Source organism: Bactrocera oleae, chromosome 5, assembly GCF_042242935.1.
Source record: "Bactrocera oleae isolate idBacOlea1 chromosome 5, idBacOlea1, whole genome shotgun sequence".
NCBI lineage: Eukaryota > Metazoa > Arthropoda > Insecta > Diptera > Tephritidae > Bactrocera > Bactrocera oleae.
Window position 1 is genome coordinate 7,528,986 of NC_091539.1, and position 23,524 is coordinate 7,552,509.

General features: G+C 34.0%; 1 protein-coding gene across 1 annotated transcript in view; it reads right to left on the minus strand.

The window, feature by feature from the left end:
* Positions 1–23,524, minus strand: part of rsh (radish) — a 285,298-nt gene that overhangs the window by 12,214 nt on the left and 249,560 nt on the right. The window contains 7 exon segments of the mRNA XM_070109883.1: positions 3,289–3,470; positions 3,615–3,745; positions 3,844–4,052; positions 4,165–4,357; positions 4,586–4,697; positions 4,763–5,026; positions 5,408–5,627. Of these exon segments, the coding sequence (XP_069965984.1) occupies positions 3,289–3,470; positions 3,615–3,745; positions 3,844–4,052; positions 4,165–4,357; positions 4,586–4,697; positions 4,763–5,026; positions 5,408–5,627 (1,311 nt within the window).

The following is a 23,524-nucleotide window of genomic DNA, read 5'->3' on the forward strand; positions in this document are numbered from 1 at the left end:
CACGTGTCCATTTTTTCTCTAAGGACATACGGCATACTAAGGTATTCTTCAAAAATCTATATTCGTTATACTTCTAAGTAAAAGCTCATTGAAATGTATACTCTTCAAAGTACGCTTCTAATCATATTTTTCAGTTATGAACTTAAAGTATTCATTTTTTTTGTTTTTGGTAAACTTCGAAGAACCGATGCTATTTTTAAGTGAAAATTAAGCAGAAACTTTATATTTGAAAGGACACTCGAAGGACTTATTATATTTCTGAATAAAAATATAATGACTTGCCAAATGTGTTATGTATAATTTATGACGCACTAAGTTGATAAATCGTCTGTTTTTGTACACAAATTTACAAATATATCTAGTTGTATTCCACTATATATATATTTACTAATAATAATATAAACACTATTTTAGTATATTGTAAAAGTAATTGTCGTTTAGTAGCTTACACAGTGGGCGTATATACTTCCTTTGATACGCTGAGCTGATAAAGACTGTTTGCTATATTTTAGTGCATACTTCAAGGCGTTTATGCGCACTTTTTTAACTCAAGTAACATAAAAGCAAGTATATGAAACAAAGTGCGCGCTGTCAGCGCGGTAAATACACACATACACATTTACACAGTTAGCTTGAGTGTTTGCTAACGAGATAGCCACATATACAAATACAAATTGCCAAGCGTATAGCAACAAACAAATCACAGCATGATATATGATAATATTTGTTATTGTTGCTACATGCCTGTAACATATGCTCGGAACGCTGACTTGCCGCTCACATATCCTGTCAGTTATTCGAACGTATGCTAAAGCACACGAGAGTCAAAACAAGTAAAATGTACATACATATGTGTGTATGTATAAGTGCTTACGCACTTCCGCAAATAAATGCATAAATAAATACAATATGTGCTTGTGGCAGGCGGTAGGATATATACGCGCGTCAGTGGTTGCGCTGGTGGTGGTGCGAGATGCTATACTCTGGATACACCTAATGCAACGCCCAAAAGTAGGCAAATATTTCTACCAACACAGCTAGTTGCTATAATATGCACACATACATAACCATATGTAAATATGTTTTCGTCGTTGCATAAGTTTAACTTCGATACATGCTTGCTGTCAGCTAAACTGACTAGCGCTGGGCGGGCTCAGAAACCTATGCTGGCCTCTTTTTTGTCATGAAGCCGCGAGCGTACCACTTTGATTGCATGTAACTGATATGAGTTTTTGCCACAAACATACATTAGTAGGTATGTAATTGTAGTAAAAGGAGGAAAATGTAGCAAGGCTCACACTTGCAAAGTAGAGCTGCAAAAACACTACAGCACCTAAAAGTAGCTAGCTATATACTATTGTGTATATGCTTAATTTACGCTCAAGTAGAAATATATTCTTGTATCGAGTTAAATGTGGGTAATTGTGTGACACTGATTTGTCTTGTTTTCTTTTCGCTTTACGTAGTGCCCTTTCGTAGCTTTGGCATAGTTAAGCGCGCCTCAAACTATGCTCAATAAAACAATTGTTGGTCATGTGGCGCATACAACTATTAATCATGGCCGACAATCTAAGCGCAAATGACTGAACATGTTGTCTTATGTGTGTAGTGATGTTTATATCTACATACGCTCTTACGCCACTAGCTTTTTGCACTCGGATTAAATGTGAAATATATCGACATTTGACATGTCCACCAAGCTTGCATATCTCACACTAAGCTGATTAGAATGCAATAGCAATTAGTGTGCGAGCAACCAATATATTGAACCGGAATTGATAAGAGAAAATGTTTGGTTTCGAAAGGGATTTGCTTGCGTGCGTAGATTGTGGTGTGTTGAGTAGGGCGCGTACTAAATGGTGGTAATTAGTGTAAAAGCATAAGGAAATGTGGAAGTGGATACAGTGTGTTCACTTTATTGTGTGAGTAATGTTAAAAATATAGTAAAATTAGTTAAAATTTCGTGAAATACCTGCCAATTTGAACTGGCCTAAAGTGGTATAAATATTTTAACGGTGAAAAAGCATCTTCTTTATGTAGTATGAATGATAAAGTGGCCTTCAAAATGCTTTTAAAATAATGGCATAAACTGGTCGAAAAAATTGTGGTGCATAAAAACAATTTCTGCAATAGTTATTGCTTGAAAATTTATAAAAAACTAGTATAAACTATTTTTTAGTAAAATTTAAGTTTTTCGAATCATTAACACGTAAATAATAATTTGCAATATTTGTTCGAGTGCTTCATGATTCCTAAATTGCCTAATGCGCACAGAAATGCATGATAAACTGGCGTAAATAGCACTTCACTTGCTTGGTTGGTATAAAATACTCGATATAAATTTATAAAAAATTAATATACACACTATACATGTCTAATGTTTTGTCATTAAAAATTGGTCGAACAGCGTAAAACCATCCCAAATTGCATGATAAGCTAGAAGTATTGTTGTAAACATTAAACGTAAAGCATACAATAAATAATAGTATAATTTTCAAAACAAATGTCATATAATACATGCTTCTTAAACTGGTATAATTGAAAATAAAAATAAGAAGATAATATTTAAAATTCAAATATTTGTATTTTAACGTTAAATAAAAATTTCGATATAAGTTTTACAAAATTGTGTAGGCTGTTCGGGACTTAAAATTTAAAGTGCCGTAATTGGTATAAAATAAAGCCACAAATAAATCTAAATACAAACAAGCTATAAATTTTTATTTCAAAATTTAACATCGGTTGGTTTCAAGCATTTTGAGCGTTTGGATTGTAAACTGGTCGAAATTTAGTTTATGCCAATTGGAAAAATAACGGTTGATTTCATTCGTTTTGCGGCATTAATAACAACTATTTGGGTAAATACACGAATTACGTTGGTTGAACTGAATATAAATACGTTGGGTTTGGTAACGTAGCCAAAACTGGTCGAAAGACCAACTTGCCAATTCAGAATGTAAAAAATTTTGAATTTTCCATAATAGTTATGTACTTCAATTTTTACTGGAAACAATTATATATCTTTGCAAGCATTTGGCAAAAAGTAGAAATTATATAAACGCATTTTCAATTATTAATTTGCTTTTTGTTTTTTTAGTATTAAATTTGCAGGTTCTTGTAAACGAACGAGGAGGGTCTCGCAAATTAAGGCTCAACTCAACGCCTACATACTATGCTTGGAACCGAGATTAACACAGCACACATCAACGCCCACTGACGACGATTGCGGTGTGGCCGCCCCTTGGGCTAAAACTCTTGCATGCAACATTTTGTTATATTCATCCTCACCGATGGGTCGCCACGAGCCCCTACGGTACGGTTTCGGTATCTGTCCGGTCTCAGCATGATTCGATAAGTTCATCACCAAATCCTCGAGCATTTGCGAGCGTGTACGCTCTTGCATGCGTGCAAATTTCGGCGCCGAATATGAGGCACGTTCACCATTAACGATTTTCGTGAGTAGCCATTCGCTGGAAAGAGAAATACGTATGAGAGCGCGCGCGTGTGTGTAGGTGTTACAAATGAGTATAAAAAATGTTTAAAAGTGTCAGTAAGAGTTCAGTGTTCAGTGAAAATGTGATATCATGAAAATTTGCAAGTGTTAAACTACTTACCGAAACATTGTACCCTTCTCGAACACCGACTGCTCCCAGAGATACGGCTTGTAGGCGCCGACTTCATCGCGTGTCACCACCGAAACCTCATACCGTGTGGGTTTGTGTTTGATGCGAGCCGAGACACACACCTAGTGTGTGAATTGGATGAAATAAGCGCGTGAGAGTTATCGTTAGAGCGTACTCAAGCAGCTGTTTGGTGTTAAATATATAGTATTTATAAACTTACCAGTATAAATGTATGTAGGAAATGTGACTTAATGCAGGCAGGACTAAAACGCGTATTATCCGCTTCCAGAAATACCACACAGACTATATCGTTGCCGATATGACGTTTGCGTTGTAGCTTTTGCGGATCATGCTTCTCGTAGGGTAAGAGCGTGGATACATGAAACATGATCTCAATGTTACGCCAATTGGTGTAAACCGAATAGAGACCTGCGTGGGAGATATAAATATCATTATTAAAATTATAATTTTTTCCTCCAAAAAAAGTTTATATGTATGTATATAGCTCTCTTTAGCTCTTTATTTCACGCAATTCGCTCACCTGTCAAGTCATGCACCGTATCAAGGCCACCTTTGTATTTATCGAAACCACGTAAACGTACACGATCGCCGAGTAACGTTAGGAATTCATCAAAGAGTATAGAATTTTCGTTATTGTCTAAAATTTGCTCCTCAGAGAATTGATCCTCTTTCACATAAATCACACCCACTTTCAGCTCGGATTTTATAAAAACCTAAGTAGACGAAAATTGTATGTATCAGGCTATACTGCAGTACAGCAGAGAGTAGCGTAAAGATACGCTCATAAAAAGAGAGTAAGAGTGAGAGTGAGAATTCGTCATCTTTGAAAACTACTTTTGAGTAATCGGCTTCGATTGCTGTCTTTTGGTAAAAAATCTACTTTTCTTAGATACCTCTATTACTCTCTCTCTTTTTTCTTCGCCTCTAACTGCAACTCATACCTGATCTAGTTTCAGCAGCTCCTCGGGTGTATCGGGCAGTTGCCCTAGTGTTAGCGGTGGATTTAAATTAACTTCTTTACCTAGTGATCTAACTACTTCTTCGCGATTATATCTGCAAATTGAAAATTATTTCTCAGCTGGTTAGTTCATTGCGCTCTTACAAGCACTCGTACTCACCTATCGGCGAAGACACAGGACGCCGGTATCAGTCCATGTACCGTATACGAGCCGGCGCGTACCAATATACGAAATTGATCGCGTCCATTAAGTGTCTCCTGTTTGATTGAGAGTATAACGGGGCCGAGATCCTCATCGCTCGTAAAATAGTTCCAGTGTTCGGTGCCGTAAAAGTACTTCTCATATGTCTCCTGTTCGACGGAGATGAGCTCGAAGGCGCCCTGTTGATCCCATTGATCTTCGATTGTTGTCTTTTTCCTAGGACTTAAACATTCGTATAAAATTGTTCAACGAATGCGTGTGTGTGTGTGCATATGTGTTTGTATATGTGTTCATAAGCGGGGGGTGGCAACGAAATGGTGTTTGTTTATGTATTTGGCGTTTCGGTGGGCGGGGTATTTGGCGTGGTGTAGCGGAAAGGGAAACAAAATGTTGGAGTTATTAAAAAATTCTGGTTGTTGCTAAATCTTTTGTTTTTTTGAATCTTCAAATAGCAAAAACAAAAATGTAGCGCCAATTGCAATTGGTCTAAAATTATTTTTCAACAGTTATTCTAGTGTTTGCTTGTATTTGGCGAGGTTTTACTACGGGGTGCTACTAATTACTACTACTCATACATAAAGCTCTGTTTCTTTGCGAGCTCACCTTGGTGTCGCTTCCGAGTCCTCATCGTCCTCATAGAGATCGCTGCATTCACGCTCGAGATAAGCATCGCTGGAGCTGCCCGCTCGTATATCTTCGTGCTCTGAATCGCTTTCATCCCAATTCGTATGCAATGTGGGTAATGTGATTTTCTGACGCGAACATTCAATCCAGTAGCCAGGTGTGGGCATGAGATTGTGCGGGTAATCTTCACAAAATTCATCTGTAATGAGTATAATTAAAAGGTATTGTGTATATCAGTTTACCAAAAGAGATCTAATTAGCTGCATTAATAATTTGAAAAATTTAAATGAGCTAGTGTCCTTAAATTATAATTAAAAATGATAGTCTTGAAAGCATTTTTCAGCTTAAAGTATAACTGGTCGTTACTGCTATAACTTTTTTCAATTGACTTTTTCGAGTGATGCTTTATTTTAAATATAAATTGTTCTTAAAGGAAATAAATTCATAATATCTCATTACTGCTGAAACTGTTATAAATTTCGTTGAGAATCAAAAATATTTCTTGCTTGAAAAAAGTTTTATACCAAAAATAGAACTGGTCGAAACTGGTATACATTTTTTCATGTGGAGTTTTTAAGCGACTTTATTATTATATATAAAAATTGTGCTTGGAAGAAACAAAATTAAATTATCAGAAACTGGTATAATACTTTTTGAGTTCATAGATAAATATTTTTCTTGTTTTAGAATAATTTGTTTACGTAAACTGTAATTTTTCGAAACTGGTACAACTTTTATAAACTTTTGTTATAATGTAATGTTAATTATATAATCAATCGGCGATAAATAGCTTTCTATCAATGCGATTTTCCACTTAATATTATTATTTTATCTATAAATTTTGTTTGAAGTCGTATAAAATTTAAATATGCCTGCAATCAAAATACGCAATAAGAAACACGAAACAACGAAATTCAATGCTCAGCCGTCAAAAATCATTATTCCTATTTGCTTTATTTCACGAAAAGTTCATTGCATACACTCAGGCGTAATGCACACAAGCCAATCAACTCACCACTAACAAGCGAGTTGTGGCAACTAGAAAATCCAATCAACCGTAAGAAAAACCCAACGATGCGCCACAAAAATTGGCTGATTAGCGGCCACAGCACATGTGAAAACATTTCGCTACCAACACGGTTGGCATATGACAGTCTAAAAGTATGCTACGCCGAAAAATGTTGAAAAGCCCAAACGGACGAGCATGTAAGCATACTAGCTGAGTTTATGAGCAGTGAAGCGAATGTGCGAACACATTGGATAGTCACACACATGCGGATGCGGTGAGTGATAGCTCGTTTGAACGCGACGAATATGTAGAAGAAAGAGAGCAAGTGTAAGAACTGAACTGTAGATGGATGAAAGGCTTAAGCCGCAAAATGGATGCATAAGCTATGCACATGCTATACAAAAGTGATGCTTCAACTACTCAAAGATGTATGCGGTTGGCTGAATTAGCTATCTCAACGAAGCGCCGAGGCAAGAGCGACCCTTGATAATGGCTTTGAAAAAGAACGAAAATATTTAGTGGCTGCGAGCGAAGGCTCGACATAAATGCACAGCAGTTAAGCTGGCAAATGCAGCTAAAAACTAAGTGGCTGTAGAGCTCCATATATAGTTGGTTGAATTAAAGGACTAAAAAAGAGCAGTAGATGGCGTAAAGTGACGGCTTAAGGCGAAGAAAATGTAAACCTGCCGTTAGAAAGAATAAATAGATGTAAGACTATGGCGTTGAAATCTATTTATTTTCAAGTATAGTAAGTATACTAAAAACACACACGCACTTTATTTACACACTAAAAAATAGCAGCTTGTAATAATGCGTTATATACTTTGAGGTACGTCAACCAATTAAAGAATCCAATTAAAATGTAATTCGCGGTACTGCATGAACGCCATACAACAACCGTTTTTATGCGTGCGAGCACATACGCTTTACATAATCCTACCAGCACTGCGGTGGGGGTCATGCAAGTCATGTGCGTAATAAGTAGACAGCCTGAATGTAGGCAACGAAAAGTTGTAATAACTTGAAATGAAACTTTCCCATATGGTGCGCTCTGTGCGAAAGTTAACTTGCAAGATGTTGAAGGCGAAAAACAAAGATCCCACGCGTACAACACTAAATGAAAGGGAAAACATTAATGAGCTCCCGTCATAGCATTTCACTTTGATGGCTTCAGTCGAAAGACGCACGCAAATCGCTTAAGAATATTTTTGTTTTATTATTTAAGTAAATAAGTACACATTTATGTAATATGTTAATGTATTTATTACTGTTTTTGTAATTTTTCTTGCCTAATTAAATCACATTTTGTAAGCGTGTTCTCGCAACTGCTGTCACGCCTGACAGTGTGCTAAATGCAACATATTAGCGTAACCGTGAAGGGTTTCGCGTTAAGGCTTAAATCTACTTATATGAGCCGCTTAAAGGGGTCTCAAAAAGGCGGCTGAGAAGGGTTTGACGTCGATGTATGCACGTGTAAGTTAGTGCTCGAGTAATAGAGTTGTGGCGGGCATATTTGTGTAGGTTTATGTGTACATACACATGTACATATGTATGTAGTTGTGTGGAGAGAGCATAGAGTAGCAATGTATTTTGTGCAATCGCATTTTAGAGTCCTGACAATAATTTTATTCGAAACAAATAAGACTGTATAGTTCCTTATAAAGAATAAACGCAATTTTCAATTACTATATAAACTGGTCGAAATTTAATAAATACATATTTTCACTTTTGCGGCATTAGTATTTGGTTTCAAAACCCTTTTCTGTTAAAAAAAATAACTTTTACGATTTTTTTGAACTGGTCGAAAATTAAATGTATGTTTTAGACCTGAAAATACATTAAACTTTTCTGGTTCTAAGCTCTTATAATACACTACTATTTTATTGCAACAGTTTTTGTAAGTTGTAAACTGGTATAAATTAGTCAAAATTAAAAAAAATAAATAAATGAAAAGGATAAAGTTGAAATTTTTAATATAAATATGTATATTTGAACTTTGAAATAAATTTTTTTTTGTTATTTTGTGAACTGGTCTAAGTCCCTTTTTAATTGCATAGCTGTATGATAGCATGCTTTTTTAAATATCTTGGTATTCATTTTACAATTTAAATCAAATTCAAAAACTTCTTTAATTACAACAATAAAATGTATTTTGTAACAACTTAAATAACTCTCTATGTACATACACATACATACATATGTACTTGTATGTACATACATTTTTATGTACATGTAGATTCTAGGTCTATCTCATATTAAAAGATAAATTGTCATATTACAAGACCTCTTTCTGTTATTAGAATTTAATGAAAGAGACCATTCCATTCATGCCATATTAAATTTTCCACAAAATGGCTACTTTAAGCCGACTGGTATAATTTAAAAAGCGGTCCAAGCACTTAATGCACGTTTCAAAATTGTTATTTCTGCACTTTATAAAGCTTTTCAGCAACTAAATAGCACTTTATAAAACTGGTATAAACTGGTCGAAAATTATACATTTAATGTTTTTCGTAAACTGCATGTATGGTCTTTCTTCTCACGTGTACTTCCAAACTCAATGCCTCACGTGAGATTTTTAGCCATTTGATCACTTCCGAGGTGGTCCTTTTAGTTTATTTATACATACTTACATATGTACCTGTACACGTGTATCAATACAAATTAATATGTATGTGTGTGAGTCAGAAATTTAAAAATCGCGCCACATGTGCACACTTTTCCAATCAATTTTTGTTTGTACACACCAACCATAACTTTTTAACGCTTTCGTAGTACGCTACTCAGGCATCGTGCCGTGTATATAATATTTAAGCATATGTTTGCTTGGACGTCAAACACATAAAAACAGTTTATGGCTGCAATTGAAGCCAAAGCGTTTCCCACATTTTATTATTTATATTTTACTTCTCTTTTTTCTTGAACTATAAATTATTTTTATATATTTTTTTAAGCTTTTACGTAAAACCGAAGAAAAAATACTGAAAAAATAATCATAACTTTTTGCAACAACAATTTTTCATATTAAGAAAAGCGTGGAGGTTGAGAACTTTGCCAGTAACTTGGCGGAAACAAACTGTGTGTCCTAAGATGTAGGTGTATACAAACATATATGTATGTGCTTGTTTGTTGTATAAGCTGTTGTTGGTGGAAAATGTGGCGCGCTCAATACGTGGGCGAGGTATAAAAGTTGTAAAGAAAAAGTAGTTGAGAAAGTAGCATAAAATGTAAACACAAAAAAAAAAAACGCAGCTAAAGTGGAATGAAGGTACGCAAAAGTGCGTAAGTAATAATAAAACAGTGAAAAACTTTGGTTGTGGAAGTAGTCAGACAACAAAAAGAATAGCAGGCGTCGATATGAAGAGTCATAGTGAACAGGAAATTGGATAGCAAACTGTTACACCGAGAAACTTAACTTGTAGCTTAGCGCTGGCTTATAAGTGAAGGAAAAGCAGCACGGAAATTGACTAATATAAAGCAGAAGGAGCTTGCATGAGATGAACTTATAATCGCGGTAGTGGGATGTGGCTTATTAAAATGGCACTAGTTAGGCGCCGAGATAAACGCAAAAAATAATATAGCACTTTCAAGTAGGATAAATGAGCATAAATTGTATAAAATAATACTACGAAATACGCTTAGTGTATGTAAATTAAAAATAATATTAATTTGAAAACTTGTATAAACTGGTATAAGTATGAAGTATCGATTATAAACTGCGTAATTTTGCACTAAAAATTGCAAATTGTTTTCTTTATGCACTAGTGCAAATATATGAAAATTCAAACTGGTATAATAAAGAATACAACCTAAATTCATGGTATTGAGGTGGATAAACAAAAAAATTGGTTGCATAAATTATATTCGTATTAGGTCTCTCTGTCACTCAATTGCGCGACAATAAAAAAATAAAACTGGTATAAAAAATTATACAACTACATCACATTGAAGTGCGTTGAAAAAAATCTCATAAGTTGATATTTAAAGTGCGAATAATTTTTGACTTGATGCTACATAGTTTAGCAACTGGTATGAATGTACATTTTCTCTAAAATATGCTTTAAAGTTTACAAAAGTACTCCGAGCAGCTTTAAATGCATGCAAAGGCTTCTAAGAAAAGCACATATATATAATATGCTCTAACTAAAATCTCGTATGAAGCGTTAAGAATATTTTTTGGCTTTTTAAACGACTTTAAAATAAAAAAATATGGCAAAAAATGAACACACAATTGTCTGGTCTTACAGTTAACTAGCGCAATTTGCATTTTGCTCCATATGAGATTTTTTATATGAAGTTCTAGTGCGTATATGAACATATGTACATATATCGTAAGCAATCATATCGTTGTACATATTGTAGATATGCGTACGGCTATTGCTGTGAGGTTCCGACAGTCATAAATAATAAATTTTATTATTTTTACGTGTAGCAAGTGTGCCATTGACACCTGACACCCAACACAAGTCAAGCAACAATAGCAACAAGTAAGTAAAAAAAAAAAAAAAATTAAAAAAGTGATATTAAAAGCGAGTAACTGAAGGGGGTGAACTTGATTGGTTTTTCGGCACGTTTGTCTTTAGCTTTTTTTCTTCTTTCTCTCCATATACCATTCTCCACTGGTTTTATATAGGTTTTCGCATTCAGAGCTTATTACATTTATATCAAAGTGTTTTTCGCTGTTTTAATATTTTTTCTTTATACCTTTGTACACACAACCAGTCATTTTCCAAAGCAAGCATGTGCGCGGATTTTTTATGCAAAGTCTTTTGCAAATATCGTGGATTAATTGAGCCAATGGGGATAAAGGTCTGTTGGAATTATTTTTATTAGTGCATATACACATGCATTTACACAGATTTATCTATGAACACATTTTTTTTATACAATTGAGCACATTTTTCCAAACTGGTATAAACTTTTAAACTATAAAAAATTTGCCTAAAATACAATATATCATGTATATGCAATATTCTAAACGCTGCTGTGCTAAAAAATCATTTGAAGAAAACTGGTATAAATCAAGTGACGTGTAGAAGTTGTGTTTGAATAATGTTTTGTTAGTAAAAAATACTCTTTGTGGACCTTGTTTGCTATTAAATTTAGTTTTTTTTAAAACTGGTCGAAATCTATTTATAATATTTTTTCTTCAAATATACATTTTGTTATTCCAATAGTAGTTCCAAAATGTGCTAAACAACTTGTAACTAGCTGTGTTCTACTTTTACATACTACACAGTCACCTTTAACCCCAAGTTCAGCTCCATTCGCACATTATGTACAAACTTATTAACCAAAAAGAAAGCATACCTTAGTCTACCTAATCACTCTCATGATTCCCCTATTAATTGGCATATCAGCATTAATGTCTGCCATTAAATTTAGATATAAATAATGCGCTAAAGTCATGATGACGTACTTAAGGCCACCAGAAAGAATGAAAAAAGTGAAGCAACAATAAAAACAACATAAACTTGATATTACTTGCGGCAATGTAAAACACACGGCTATGCCGCAGTTCATGTAAAAAGTTTGTGCTAGCAAAACTTCCACTATAATGAGAAAAAAAATACAACAATATTAAATTTCTGCCTGTTTTCATTGTTGTTGTGCACTGAAAGGGGTGTAAAAGTTTTCACGCCAGACAGCAGCCGGCATATTACTGGGTTGGTAGAAGTTGAGGAAAAAAATAACCAAACTTTGACTATGCCAACGACATCCATCGACAGTTGGAAGCTGCTAACTTGCCAACGTTCGCAACATTTTGGTTTCACCTTAGTTTGCTCATTCTTTTTGTGTCTTGGCATTTCCTATTTTTATGCGTGTGTGTATGTATGAACTATAAGATTTTTGTGAGTTTCGCCTTGCCATTGTCATTTGCTTGCCAAGGGCTAATTTGTTGGTAATTTATTTGTTCTTAGCTGAGTTTCAAAAGTGTTGTGAGTTTGTTTCGTTTGCAGCTTCGATTTTCTTATTAATTTTTTAGGTGAGCAACCATTACCGTTAGCATGATAATAGCGATACAAATATGCAGCGGAAGTTAGAAAAACAATTTGTCTAACTGCGATATGACAACAATTAATACAATTCTTTTTATGAAAAAAAAATACTGAGTTGCCACCTTTTTGTTAATGAGGTTAACAAAAATAGTTACTATATAAAACAATAAAAAAATAACAAAAGGCTTAACATATTTAAGTCGCGACTATTTAAAATATATAATCTATAAAAATTGTATTTCTGGGGTTGCCAGAAAGCTAAATTCAACACAGTTAAATAAAAAAAAAACTTATAAAAATGTGGGAAATTATAAAGCACTTGATAATTAACATATATAAAAGTTTAAAAACATTATAAATTTCGCATGCAAGTTTTTATACAGCGTTGCCAGATAGCTTAATTTAATTAGTGAAATAATTGTATAAAACACATCATAATTACATAGTATATAGAAGTTTAATGCTAAATCACAATATAAAATTATACATTTCATATCCAATTTTTTATATTGCCTGAGGTTGCCAAAGTTTGTAAATAAAGTGTCACCGACTTTATATTAAAAGCAAATTTAGTGCAGAAAATAGTTTAAAATTTAAATGGGCTGTACACTAATATTTTGAAATTTTATGTACAGGGTTGCCATAAAGCATAGTTAAAACAAGTTAAGTAAATAAATTTGAAAAAATAAATAAATTTTAAAAATTCATAATAATTCTATAGAGGTTCAATATAAACAAAATTTGTTTTATTTTTAAGAATTTATTATGCCATAATTATTTACAGGGTTGCCATGTTTGTTACTTAAGTTATCATATACACTTAAATTGAAATTAAATTCATGCATAAAACATTTTACACAAATTTTAATAAAATTCTGATTAAACAAAACATATATTAAAAAAATACCATGAAAAGAGTTGCCGTGTTGATCTTTTCGATATTTCGTTAAACTAATTGGAAATCTTTTTTTATTCTGTGATTACATAAATGTAAACTGAAACTGTAAAAATATTGACACCAGTTTTATATTTTTTGATGCAATTATAAAACAGAGTTACCACCTACACATGTTTTTAAAATTTTTTTTAGTATCGTAAAATGTTATAGAATATTATGCAGCTATTTAATTATTTAAAAAATTATTATGAATTTTAATTATAATTTTTTTAACTTTTTGCTTGCATGAATTTTCGCTTCCTACATTTCTTTTTAATATTTTTTTAAAATTTAAGTATTAAACAGAGTTGCCTTAATTTTTTTCTTTCAGTTTGTTTTAGTATTGGAAAATGTTATAGAATATTATGCAAACGTTTAAAAAAATTTTGCTCCGAATTCTAAATATTTTAAAAGGTTGCCATATTATTCGTGTTTATTTACAAAATAGTTATGAAATTTACAAAATTTCAATATATTTTTGTATGAAATTTTGCTTCAATAAACATTTTTATTTACGTAATTTTCTTCGTTTCTTTTTATTTTTTGGTTTAAACTAAAAAACAGTGTTGCCATACTTTTTTTTTTAAATTGAAATATTTTTTTTTAAGAATTGGAAAATGTTATACTTTGTTATTGAGTTGTATAAAATATTTAGCTCCGAGATCTAAATATTTAAATGAGTTGCCATATTATTCGGGTAAATATTTCCAAAATAATTATGAAATTTATAAAATATCATTTATAATTTTTTGCATGCATTTCCGTTCCAATGAACGTTTACTTACAAAATTTTATTTCTTTTCTTTTTATTTTTTGATTTGAATTAAATTATTGAAAAAAGTTGGCATAATTTTTTAGAATTGGAAAATGTTATGCATTATTATTCAACCGTAGAAAATAATTTTATTCTGAAATCTTTCAATAAAAATAAATGGTGTTGCCACCTACTAAGATTTTTAGCTTAGATAGCTAGCTTGTGTTAATGCTCGTTAGTGTGTTTTGGTGTATATTTTTATCACAGATTAAAATTTTAATACAATTCTTTAATGAATAAAGAATTCTGGTTGCCCGCCACGGCGTATGAGTAACCTTAAATTTAAAACATCTGCGATTTAAGGCAGTTCGCAACACAAATCTGCCAACAAAAACCAGTTTGCACTTATTTAATGCATTGCCATTCGCAATAAACTGTTGCTTGTGTATATCCTGCCGCATATCCTTGCTACATTATACAAGTATTCAACTACAGCCGACACTTAACCAATTTGTTGACTTTATTTAAGCAGCGCTAGAATTGCTCGTTGACAACATTGAGTACTTTACACCTGCTTGAAATATCAAGGTGACGGTGCCAGAACGCTGCAGCAGATACACAGCCACAACACACGCACACGCATACACATACAAGTATAAGATCGAAAGCAAACAAACAAATGGTTGGTTATGAAAAATAAGCGAATCGAAGTACAAATTGCAGACGCTGAATGAATAAATGCGCGAAGCGACGGTAAGGAGGAAGACTGAAAGCCGGCAAGTGTCAGTTGGGAAGGCATTGCGGCAGGACATGCATAAAATGCATTAATCTATTGCAGCTCATAAATTTTAAAGTGTGCACTTCCGTGCGCTCGCGCGAAAAAAAAGAAAAGTAGAAAACTGGAACAAAAACTGGCACGAAGCAGCCTCTATGGCAGAGGAAGTGGCTCAATGCGTAGGAGCGAAGTACGGTAGTGGTAAGGAAGAGTGAAAACAACTATTTTGCGGCCATGCTGGGCTGCATTGCCACCTTGCTGGCCCCTTTGAAGGCCAGCAGCAGGCATTACAGCTTTTTCTAAGGACAATGGTGACAACCTTGTCGCCTCAGCTTCCTGATTACGTTATGCGTGAAGGACGCAAAGACAGAAGTTTTCGATTCATGGCGCATTTTTTTTTTTTTGTGGAATAGGGAAAAGTTTCGCATTTTCACTGCAGTTGCGCTGCTGTTGAGTAATTTATGTGTCGTTCATTATAATATATTCGTTTCTATTAATTTTTCTACAAAACGTTAAGTCAACTATGGTGGATCAGGGTTCAAAGTACAAAAAAATAAGAAATCAATTATATTAAAAATTTCTTTATGAGATAATATATGTGAAATTGAGTACTTAGTGTTATTTATAGGGTGCTTTAACGAGAGCTTTTGTTTTGAGATTTGATGAATATATTTTTCAGAAGAGCACTCGATTCCGTTCGTTCAGTTTGTACGGTAGCTATACGCTACTGTGGTAGGGTCTCCGCGGTTTCCTTCTGAGTGTTAGAAAGTTGGTGGCAAACTAAATATACCCTGTTCAGGGTGTAAAAATGGTAGTAAAGATGTTCTTATTTTCTCGTAAAATATATATTCTAAATACAAGACAAATCGACTTACAAATATAGGTGTTATAAGCATGCCGATCTGAGCGCCATCTAGTGGCGAGCTTGTTATTGGCTGTGATACTTTATATTATATTTGTATATTTTTTTTTCCATAATTTTAGCGCTATTGTTTTAAAAAATATTTCTTTTTAATAGACTTCAATGTATATACATAAGTATTTTAAATCTAAAGCAAATCGGCCCATCAAGAATGAATGTTGATCGCAGAGTCATCTAGCGGTGAACTTTTCTTTAGCTTAGTATGTTTTATATTTTGATATCGCTTGCTTTAACTTGATATATTTTTAGTAGCCGAGTCAGGTTTCATTCTATATTTTGTATTATTTACTCCATCAGAGTTACTTTTTCTCTCTTTTACTTCACTATTACAATATCTCCAATTTTTTTTTCTTTAAATAGCATTTTCCTTACTCCATTTATATTAAAAACAACTTCATCGACGGAAATTACATTTGCTTTCAACATAAAAAAGAACAGGAAGAGACGAGTACGAAATCCGGCACAGCAAAACGCAAGTCAAATAAATTTTAACAGCCAAAGGAGCAAATTTGCTAAAAGGAGTAATTAAAATTTGCATTTTATTAGCGCTGAATGTCGGTTTAATGCACTTTTAACGGTTTAGCGCTTGAGGCCATTACAATTGGGAGCGAGTTAGCACTGAAGAGAGCGAGAGGGGGAGCAGACGAATTAGTGTGCTATAGCAGGGTAGTCAAATATTTGTAATTTGTAGCGCTCTTCACTGCCATGTCGCCTTTTCTCTCTCGCAAAGCTCAAACCATGCACTGCTCCACCAATTTTATATGCCAATGTGGCGCTTGGTGTCATATTGGTCATTAAAAATTCCATTAAACGACCGCTCTAAAAATTAGTGTCACTAATATGATATTTGAGCACTTTATGGGAATTCGAGACATGCCTAAAAGTATGTTAGTGTTCAGTAGAATGAATTATAACGATATCTTAATTTCATATTTATGTGAATAGTTTTTCTGGCACCAGTTATTATAGAGCTGATGCCTTTTTGGTATTTTTATGGGTGAAATAGTTAGCCGCACTCATGAAAATTGAGTTATTTTGTGATTGTACTCAATGCTATTGGAATGGAAATCATGATTTGGCCGATAGAGTGTAGTGAAATTGGTTGTTGTGGTGAATTGAGGGGCTTAGCAAAAGCAAAAAACAATTTTCGACAGAAGTATTGTATACAAATAATTTTAATATAGCCGCTAGATGGCGCAGTGCCTACTTTAGCTGAAAACAACAGACCTAGTGTCTTGATTTGTTTAGGTTTTTAAACATTTTAATAAAATCTGTGTTCTTTCAAAAATTTACGCACTTCCGAAAATTTCATTAAAAAAATATGGCAACCTTTGACTGAAAATATTTTTAAATTATATTTTGATAGCATAGGTGATCTCTGCGAAGTTTAAACCGTAAAAAAATATTTCCCAAAAAATATGGCAACCTTTGACCAAAAATATTTTTTTATTAATATTTTTTAATTATATTTTGATAGCATACTTGATCTATGCGAAGTTTAAACCGTAAAAAAATATTTCCCAAAAATATTCCATAGATGATCTATGCAAAGTTTATACACAAAAAAATAACTTTACAAAAAACATGGCAACCTTTGACTGAAAATATTTTTTTAATTACTATTTTTCATTGATATTTTGATAAAATAACTGATCTGAAGGGTTAAACCTTAAAGAAAAGTATTTTTACAAATATATGGCAAGCTTTGTTCGAAAATATTTTTTAAATTACTATTTTTTATTGATCTATACCAAGTTTAAACACTATATTAAAATATTATGCAAAAAATATGGCAACCTTTAACTGAAAATATTTATTTTATACTATTTTTCATTGCGCAAGTTTGTTAAATGAATTATGGTACGATTCACAATAATTGTTTTTGTTTTCTTGTTGTGTTGTTATCTTATCTTTTCAAATTTTTTGTTCTTTTTTCAACAACTTGGCAACCCTAAAGTTTATGTTTTATTATTATATCCATATTACAAATTTATTAGCGCATGTTGTATAACATTTTTGCGATCGTAAAGCCAAAATAATTTTCCGTGACTTTGTAGCGGAACTTAACATTAATTTTTTCTAGAAAATTAGGCAAATCGGTAGCAAATTCTGCCGCTAGTGGGCGCTATGTCTAATTTATTTCAAACTCAGCGCTGATTGCTTGCATACAAAACTACAAATTAATTTTTCTGCGCTAATTTGCTTCAGTAAACCACATTGTGCACGAAGCAGTCAGAAAAATATACATATATATTTTTATGAATATTTGTTGCATTCATCTTTTCAATAGTCAGCGTTTCTAATTCTACTTTAACCATGTTTTATGGATTTTTTTTTGTAATATTTGTGTTATTCTACAGCTGCTAGCGATATATCTGTTGCTGAGCGCCCCTGAAAGCATGCTACACTTGTTAATGTATATATACTACACAATTTTGTTACTGTTTTTGGCATTTGTTTTTGCATTTACTTTCGCTTTCTCGCTGGCTGCCACACTCATCAATCAAAAATATCGCTATTGAAGCGTTCAAGCACAGCACCGCTTGCCACAAGCGCTGAACGTGAGGCGCATAACTTGAGCTGCGCATAAAATCAAATGCCAACAACAGCAACAACCACTAAAACACAAACAGCTAAGCAAGTAAGTTTTTCGCAAAGTTTCGCCGCTAGCAACAAATAAACAATATGTTGCCACATAACAACCGTTCTGTATGTAGGTGCAACTTGCAATAGATATGCGTCGCTAAAATTCAAAGCAATTTTATAAATGCTGCCACAAAACTCCGCGCTGGCAGCAGCAACCGTCGTGGTTGCAGCGCCTGTGGTGGCATGTTGCATGTTGCATGCCACAAATTGGATGCCCGCCAATGTCAGTGCGGCGCGTAATGTAATATTGCAGTTTAGTGTGCGGCAACACATACACACACACATATATGCACATACTTGCGATACATTTACAGTTAGCAGGCGCGCTTATTTGTACTTGCTGTTGCGCTTCAGTGTCACTTACAATGGCGGCGCTTTGACTGGAGGGCCATGCCATGCCACACCAAAACCCAGCCACGCTGTCAGCATATCAATAGCTACAATGCCAAGCACTTACATGTATGTGTGAGCCCTTGGTTTGATAGAAAGATACTTGCGCGTATAAATTTAAATAAGCGCTGATTTATGTTTGTGCATGTGTGTGTGTGCTTGCCCTTCACCATAATCGCATTTTCATTTTTCATGTAATTCGACGAAGCGAGGTTAGCTGAACGCATACAAATGCGAACTATTGTAATTTGGTAACGGGAATTTAGCGCGGAGTGGGGCGTGAGCGTGCTCGCGTACAAGCTGACAATGCAAATATAGTGAATTGGCGAAATTTCGGTTGCTGCTTAATCCAAAAACGGGGTAACGGCGGTGGTAAATTATGTATGTTGAAAGTTCATGTAGAAATTTCGAAGTTGAAGTTGTATACAGTTTCCAGAATTCTCGCGGGAGCGTTGTTAAACGCGAAATTGAGTTTTTAAGCGCTTATTTTATGCAAAAGTTTTCAAATATTATCAACTATGCATTTTCAAGCACATAAATGTACTTTTACTGCGAACTAATGTGGATCAATTCTGTCAAGTTTAATTAAAACAGTTTTTATTTTTAAATTTTATACAAATAATTTAGCTATGAAATTTAAAAAAAAAATATTTTGACTAAATTTGACGCAAAAATCGTTCTTTGTTGGTGTAAAATACAAAAATAAATAAAATTTTTGACCATAAAAATAAAATAGGTGGCAACTCTATTTGAGAATTTTTAAATTTAACTGAAAATTTTATAACTATTATTACCTGTTTGGTGAGTTTAAAAATTTTGAGAGATAATTCTGTGACTAAAACTCAATGCAATATAGTATTTAAAAATAGCTGGCAACCATAATTAAAGTAATTTTTAATACAAAAACAAATTTTTTAAAAGTATATTTTGACTATGAAAATTTTACACAAACATCGACCACTATTGGTATAAAACGCAAAAATAAATCGATTTTTGACACCAAATAAAACCATCTGGCAACCCTGACATATATGTTTTGTATAGGTATATCGAAAATTTTAAGAACAATTATTACTTGCTTTGTAATTTTTGAAATTTTATGTGGCCATGTGTCAAAAAGTTTTAAAAATTCAATAATAGCTGGCAACCATGATTAAAGTAATAATTTATAAAAAATCAACAAAATCACATTTATTTAATTTTTTTATAAGCTAACTTTAAATTTTAAAATTTTATCAATAACAGTTTAAAACATTTGCCAACTTTTTCTCTTAACGGTCCATTATACTGTTTCTTTAATAAAATTTTTGTAGGAACAGAATTTAGTACAAGCTAAATTCTACACACGCGTCTAATCAACACTTGAGCGTTATTAAACAACAAGCAGCATTTGTATCCATAAAACAGAGAAGCGTACAGAGAGCCCCGTCCGTATGAGGCGTTGATTGTGTTTCCCTTTGGCGGATGCGTGCACTTGTGTGCACTTCCGTGCCGCACTAATATGTTTTATGTGTCCGGTGGGCTGCCTCCCTTTTTCCTGTGCAGTGCTGCCGTCACAAGCAACACAAATGGGATTAACGCTGCTAAATCCAGAGGAAAGGATGTCCGGCTGCCACACAAGCGCGCGAGCACACAATGAAGGGCGATAATGTGTAGGATGTTAAGAATGATAGACAATAGCGAGTTGATGGGAGTGTGACATTATATCCAAATATAGTTCAAAGCAAACTATGTAGGAAATTCGGAAGTTTAAAAAGTGCGAATGAAAAAGCCGGAAAGTGTAAATCTAAAGATTGAACTCTTTGAATGGTTCTACAAAGGCGGCGTTAACCTTTAAGTTCAGTGCAGTGAAGACTGAGCTTTTGAATTGTGTTTCTAAAATCGTCCGAATGACAGAGTCGAAAAATTCGAATCTAAAAGTTGAGCTCTTTGAGCTCAAAGGCGACGTAAATCTTTGAGCTCACAAGATAAGACATCCAACAACAGATCCAGATAATCCAATTGATTGTACTCTTACGATAGGTCTACCTAAAGGCAAGAATAACCTGACAGTAGAAATCAATCAGTTCGACTTAGGTGGAGACCTTAGCTGTTTTGTCAAATCTCCGCCGTCGATATCCAGTGGAATCTATTTCGGTCAAACATGTTGGTGAAATGACTTTGTGGTCGAAGTAATTCTGGTTTTACTTTAATCATTAGTACCCTGCAGAAACAAAAGGTCATCCACGCTGCCAACAAGTGGTTCTAATGAATTTACATCGATTAACTACATTATTTAATGTTAACCTGGACCTGAGGACTCGGTAAGTGGGTCGCTGTTAGTGGAAAAACTACTACAAATTTGACTTCCAAAGCCTTTCTGTGCGATACGACCCCAAATATCAGCCATTTTGGTTACCATTCCTCTTTTTAAATCACTGCCTACAGGTGTTCCCATCTAAAAGGAATCAAAAACAGATTTCCGACCACTTGGCTCACTATAAAAGGCAGCGCGCTGAGCAAATGAATGCAATTTTAATTGAATTAGGGAGAGAACATTCAGCTACGGCTAGAAGGCGCTGCACTTTAAAATACATGAACATTCATTATTGCCCGCCTGGCGTCCAAATAGCAAAGAAGCCATAGCAAAGCATTCGAAACAATTGGTTGGTTTCAGCTGCCTGCGGAGATGCTACAAAAAGCAGAGGAAGTTTTAATAGCTGTCAGACTTTTGGGTATCCCTGCTTGTTTGCTTTTGTTTCGAAATGCATACGTGAGCTTTGGGTGCGGCCCAGCGCATTTGGTAGTTGAATTTTAATAGCCGAACGAATGCAGTTGGTGGAAGTTAGTGTTTAAGTATAAAATAGTTCTGGTGTGGAAAATTAAAGAGCTGCGGTTACGGACTGAACTCTCAAAAAGTTGGAATAATTAGGCAGGATTGGAACGTTTAGAATATTACTGTGAGTTTTGAAATAAAATCTGAATATGTTGAATTCTTTCAACCTGTGTGGTACAAAAACGAGGATCTCAAATTATCTCCGAAGAATTGATTTATTGGCACAAAAGGTTGACAAAACTCTGTTTCCGCTTATATCTGCTGTTAAAAGAGTGAAGATCAGAAACCAACTTCTCTTTAAGAGTTCATCCTTCTCTATAGAGATGTCGAATATATTTTGTTGTGAACTTCAACTCCGTTTAACGGTCTCGGCGGAGTCAAGTCAATGCTGTTCTCTTCACCACAGTTTTGTACCTAGAACGATTGTAAAATTTTTTCGTCCAGAAGCCAAATCAAAAGCCTCTCTTCACCACAGTTTCATAAAAGCCTCTCTGCACTCGTAATGCGCTTTTATTGAGCGCTAAATTATGTGATAAACTTTTTAATGCATGTCGAGACATTTCCTCAGCAATTTTACGAAGCCAATCAGCGACTGGTGAAATTATTTCTGTCTTAAAATACGAATGCGTTAAATGATTAATTAAATACTTAAAAATTATCGCTCTATAAAGTAGCGCTGGGATGAGCGTAACAAGGCAATAAAAGTATTAAAGAAAACGAAGACAAAGTGAGTGAGTGCTTGGCGAGCTGGTGCATTAGTTGCAGCAATTTAATTACGTCGCTTGAAGCGGCAAATAGAAATAAAAGCTAAATATTTAGGAAATGTGGGAAGTGTATCGTGGAAAGTTCTGCTATGAACGCAAATAGACTGGCTAAAGTCCATTTTACCAAAGCGGTCGTAGACGTTTAGAAAGTTGGATTACCGTGCTCTGTGAAACAATTTCGAAGAAATAACGGATGATTTTGGACCTCCGGCTATTTTGTGAAAATGGGCTTGAAGTCTGGTAAATATGTAAAGGTCATATTTTAATAAATGTAGGAAATGTAGGTTAGCACCTGTCCTCTCTGTTTGGAAACGGTATTAAGACTTTTGTTTTGGAACTGCAATTCATTGGCGAAATATAACTGAATTGATCCTAAGTCGAGTAGCTAAATTAATACTTAGTTCGTCGCTTGTGATGGTAACTCGCTGAAGATAAAAAATTTCCATGTTTCGAACACTATTTGAAAATCTTGACTTTACAGGAATAAATAGTATGAGTATGGTCTCTCATCTATATCCACTCCGCGTCTGTTGCTTTGGAACTTTAGTCGAGGTTTCGACTAGGTTTGCCACAGTGGTTGAGCCTGTTGTTTAAGATAAGCTGCCGGTCTGTTTTTTTTTAGAAGTGTAGATGTTGACTATGGCGAACTCTCAGGTATTATCTGAGAATTTATTATCTTAACGACGATGTTCGTGCAGTGTCGCACATTTCATAGGCTGTTGAAGATATCAAGTTGATTTTAGTTTAAGTTGTTTAGTGTTAGTTTACTGTTAATAGCTTAGTGTAATCCGTCTATTTTTCTACAGGGTTTTATTTTTCAGTAAGAATAAACCTGTTGAGAATTTTCTAGCTTGAATGCTAAGCGAGTTAACGATCGTTTTTGTTTATGTTACCGTTTGTTTCTACTGGAAAGATGGCGCTGTAAGCATAACTAACCCCTTTAGAAATTCTGTAAAGCTTTTAAAGCTCAAAAGCGGTAGCGTGATTGCTATAAGGTTCACAGAGGTGGCGTTGTAACGACTTCAAATTTCTATTGAAATATAGTTATACCCCCAACAGGGTATATTAAGTTTGTCACGAAGTTT